This window comes from Coturnix japonica, chromosome 32 (assembly GCF_054131305.1).
Source record: "Coturnix japonica strain WE chromosome 32, WE-NBRP24, whole genome shotgun sequence".
NCBI classification, from domain to species: Eukaryota; Metazoa; Chordata; class Aves; order Galliformes; family Phasianidae; genus Coturnix; species Coturnix japonica.
Window position 1 is genome coordinate 3,473,667 of NC_140694.1, and position 4,563 is coordinate 3,478,229.

At 44.2% G+C, this 4,563-nt stretch overlaps 1 protein-coding gene across 1 annotated transcript; it reads left to right on the top strand.

Annotated features, from left to right (window-relative positions):
• The first annotated feature begins 1,896 nt into the window (after positions 1-1,896).
• Positions 1,897-2,974, top strand: LOC146755491 (obscurin-like protein 1). The gene is made up of 3 exons (XM_085525514.1): positions 1,897-2,269; positions 2,662-2,928; positions 2,964-2,974. Exons 1-3 carry the CDS (start codon positions 2,059-2,061, stop codon positions 2,972-2,974), a joined length of 489 nt encoding a protein of 162 aa, XP_085381640.1. The 5' UTR covers positions 1,897-2,058.
• Positions 2,975-4,563: the final 1,589 nt, after the last annotated feature.

Sequence of the window (4,563 nt, forward strand, 5' to 3'; positions counted from 1 at the left end):
GAGTGGAAGGGCAATTGAATGAGGGTTATATGCTTTCTGTGGACAATAAGGTTGTGGTGCTGTTGGGGTGGGTCCAGAGGAGGGGCCACTGTGATGATCAGAGGGTTGGAGCAGCTCTCCTATGAGGAAAGGCTGGATTGTGGCTCTGGGCAGCCTGGTCTGGTGGTTGGCGACCCTGCACATAGCAGGGGGTTGGAACTGGATGATCTTTGAGATCCTTTTCAACCCAGGCCATTCTATGGCTGTACAGTTCCATACTGGAACAAATATAAAATGCTAACTATGTAAAACATGGAGTCAAACCTGTGTGATTTGTCCACACCAGGAGGTGATTAGAAAACAATTTTTTAAGCTACAAAGCTGCTTGCATGAAAGGAAAAGAAAATAAAACTACAAGAAAAAGGGAAAACCTTTCTTCCTGAAAATAGGAAGAATAATGGACCTGACATGAAATTTGGGTGAAGCTGCCTGATTTTATGAAGCTATTCCCATTATTTTCTTGGTGCTGTGTTTCCCAAATGAGTGGTTTCTGGCTGTGCTGCAGCACCAGTCTGCATGTGAACATCAACTCTATTCACCATCTGGGAAGATTAGGACTTCCCTTCTCCCACCAGCACCACTGAATTACAGTTACTCAGTGGTTAAACAAAGGAATCCTTAAAGAAGGGTTTACAGCTGTCGTGTTATCTGAAGTGCTTGGGGCATTCTGATGCTATTAAGCTCTATGTATTAACAAGTTCAAAAAGAAAAGGTAGGCATCTGATTGTTGTGCCAGTTTCTAAGTGATTTGGAAAGCTGTACCACCCAACCACTCCTTCTGTTTGATGGAGGTGACAAAGCTCAGTTTAATTTCTGACTGCTGTTTAAATCCTGAAGCTGGAGCTGGTTCCTGGAGGAGAAAAAGCTCGGAAGCTGTCCCTCCTACAAGCAGGCACCTCTGAGCAAAATATGACATCTCAATTTCTGATGGTAAGGTCAGGAGATCAGATTCCAGCGTCTAGCTTTCAGCTTCATGCTGTGTTAGTGGGACCTTTGGCATCTAGCACTGACCAACAGCAACTGACAGGCTGGTAACAGTGCACCCCAAAACAGTTATGTGTCTATTTATGTTATGAGGGAAAATTGCATTGCATTGAGATTTCCTATTTTTACACTTTGCAGATCTAACTCGATGCTGGAAGAATCCTGTACGCCATGTTCACACCATTTTTCATGAGCTGGATTAGTCTGTTGTTGGCATTTTAATACCATTGACCAGGCAGGCAATATGTATGGAGTATTTGGCTCTCTCTACAGTCATGAATGTTTGAGTATCTTCAACATGTGGCTCATTGCTTCCATTTCAGGCTGCCCAGAGAAGCTGTGGATGCCTGTCCTTGGTGTTGAAGGCGAGGTTGGATGGGTGATGGGCAGCCTGAGCTGGTTAGTGGGCAGCCAGCCCATGGCAGGGTGTTTAGAACTGAATGATCTTGAAGGTTTCTTCCAACCCAAGCCCTCCCGTGATCCTATGATTCTGTGATTTCATTCAGGTTTATTAAGATGAGATGAGTTCTCCTAAATGCGCTGTTCTCCATATGATTATAATTGGAGTCTAGATGGATGACTTAAACCAGACTCCAAACTTTTTGATGGCTAAAATGAAATGAAATCAATCCTTTACTGTGTCAGTAGTCTGTAACTAGAGCCCATCAGGTAATTCCCAGCCTCCTGCCTGTATCAGTGGCTGCACACGGTGAAAAAGTCTGATGGGATTTTAACCTCTAAAATGTTCCAAAGCAACCAGAGGGTGAATATATTCACTATGCAAATACCTGCAGGAATAAGCTTGTCATGTATGTCCTCAGGTAGCACAGTAGTTAATGGTGGGACTCAGTAGGTCATGCTGAAAGTTGAGTCTGCTGATCTTGAAGGTCTTTTCCAGCCTACATGACCTTATGCTAATATTTCTGTATTTATTTCTGTTCAGCTCCCAGAAAACCTCCCACCCAGCCCCCAGCTGACCCCGTGGTGAAAAATAAAACAGAAACCTCAGTGACGCTGGCATGGTCCCCTCCGAAGATGCACCGCCCCATTCCAATCGATGGCTACATTGTGGAAGGCAATAAACTAACTGGCTTCACGTGGGTGAGGTGCCACGAGTCTCATGTCCCCGTCCCAGAGTTCACGGTGAGCAATCTGTCTGAAGAGGCTGATGATCGGTTCCGAGTGTCTGCAGTCAATGCACATGGACAGAGCCCGTCTCTGGAATTCCCAGGGAGCGTGCACCTTGGTAAGCACAAAAGCCCCAATGGAAATGGGTCAGTGTGTGCTGAGCAGCTGTGTTGGTTCCCTAAAGATGTTTCATTTGACTTTAAGGATAGTAGTGCATTAACACACCAAAGGCTTTCCTTTATTACTAGTTCTCCTGTCAACCTCCAGCTACCACTAAAGTGATACAAGTTCTGTTTCTGTGACAGAGACATGAATATCCTTATCTTTTGATATCTCACATGTGCAAGAGGCAGAACTTTCTGTAACAGATCTTAAGCATAGAAGTGCTTCTTCCAGCACTCATGCAAAGGGTGAAGTAGAAATGTACCTATGATTTAATCTTCCATCTCTAAATGAGATCCCAGACTTGCATCTAAAGAGCATTAAGACATCCATGTTGTTGTTCCTCAGAACCAGTCCTGGCTGTGAAATCCCCCCTAACAACTGGTGAAGCTGTACCTGGAGGGGATGCCAAGTTTACTATTGACCTTACAACAACGTGTTGCGGCACTTGGTACCTCAGTGGTAAAGTCTTACAGGAAAGCGAGACCTGCATCATCAAGAGAACCCAAACTACTCACAGCCTAATCATAAAGAACATCACCAAGAACGATGATGGAGCAGAAGTGAAATTTGTTACCAAAAATGTTGATGTCAGCAGCAAGATGAGAGTGAGAGGTATTTGCTTTGATCCTTCTCCTTTCCTCTTCCAGTCAAGGCATAGTTGCTGTGATCTGATGATTAGAACTGGGGCTGCAGGCATTCACTGCCTGTACCAAATACCTGAAATTGCATCCCATGGACTGATGTGAGTCCTGGTAATGACCTAAACATGATAGCACTGAGTGTAAGGTAAGCCAGTCTACCCAGCTGCCTTGGTATCTGAACCAGATTGCTTCATGCCAGCTGATGAATGTCGGCAGTTCACAGCTATTGGCCAGTGCATTCAGTCAGCAGGTTTACCACTGCATCACCATAGAGCAGTACTTTCAGCTCCAGGTTCAGACAGCCTTTCTGATTGCACTGGAATAATTTAGAAGTAGGGGAGCAATCATTCCAATAATATCTCTATCAATCAGCTTTACATGACAAAATGGAACAAATAAAGATTCATTATGGGAGGACCTGTTTGTCATTGGGTGGAAACCTCTGCAGAAGCATGTTTAGAGCATTCTTAATCAGTAGAAGGAGATGTTTGGTTGATTTTTACTTAGTAAATCTGGCAAGAAGACCAAATGAAATATCTTGAATTGCTCAGCACTGACACAATGATGAGTGCAGGAACAGAAGGTGATACTTTTTCAGAGATGTTGCAGCAAACATTGACCACGTTAGCCTGATCTAAATTGAAATAATGAGGCCTTTGCTCCTGACAGGTGCTGCAGTGAGATTTACCAATAAGAGCAAAGATGTAGAAAAGATCTCCGCTCGGCTGCGTGAGGAAGCCAAACTGCAGGCTGAGCTTTCAGACACAGGCGCTACTGTGGAGTGGATGAAGGATGGGAAGGAGCTCAAGGCCAGTGAAAAATATGAACTGCACATTGTGGGGAAGAAACACACCCTGAAAATTCACAACGTCTCAATGGATGATGCTGTAAGTTGTCAGTGCATCTGTGAGGGGGATAAAATGCATGAGTTTGCATGATGAGGCTCTTCATCATCTTCTGCTGGCTTGTCACCCTTGTTGATCCATGGAGAAACAAGAAAGGCCTAGAGTAGTGTATGCACTTTGGCATTGGAGAGCTTACTTAATTGCTTCTTCTCAAAGAACAAACTCCAGAGAGTCATGGAGACATCTCCAAACAGAATTGAATAATGGGACTAAATTGATGGAGAGCAGAACTTCCTGCCACGGCTTGTCAGCTAGTCTTAATTTTGCTTTTCTTCTCTCTGTCATGTTAGCATAATATTTCATACTGGCAGGTCTGCCCAAAGAATTAAATGAATTAGCTGATGGACGTTTCCATGTGCTTTGCACTGTAATGTGACTATCAAATGAGTAATCAATGCTGTTATTTTAAAACCTGTGTTGGCAAGCTGTAAGACAAACAGCTGCTGTTGGTAGCTTGGTTACTGCAGAATCAGCTTTTGTGTATCTCATAGATAGGGAAGAGACCCTTAAGGGTCAGCTAGTTGGACTCCCTTGCAATGAACAGGGGCACCGCAGCTCCATCAGGTGCTCTGAGCCCTGTCCATCCTGACTTTGAGCATCCTCAGGCTCACAAATCTTATACCTATGCCACACACTCGCAGTATTTCACCATTCAGCATCACCACTTGTATCTTCTCTTGCTGTAAATCAGAGCGAGCTGG

Bases quoted from the DNA above. Each gene is read 5' to 3' on its own strand.
- LOC146755491 (XM_085525514.1), top strand. From the start codon at position 2,059: ATGCACCGCCCCATTCCAATCGATGGCTACATTGTGGAAGGCAATAAA. The intron at 2,270-2,661 runs GTAAGCACAAAA...GTTGTTCCTCAG, and splicing joins CCCAGGGAGCGTGCACCTTG to AACCAGTCCTGGCTGTGAAA.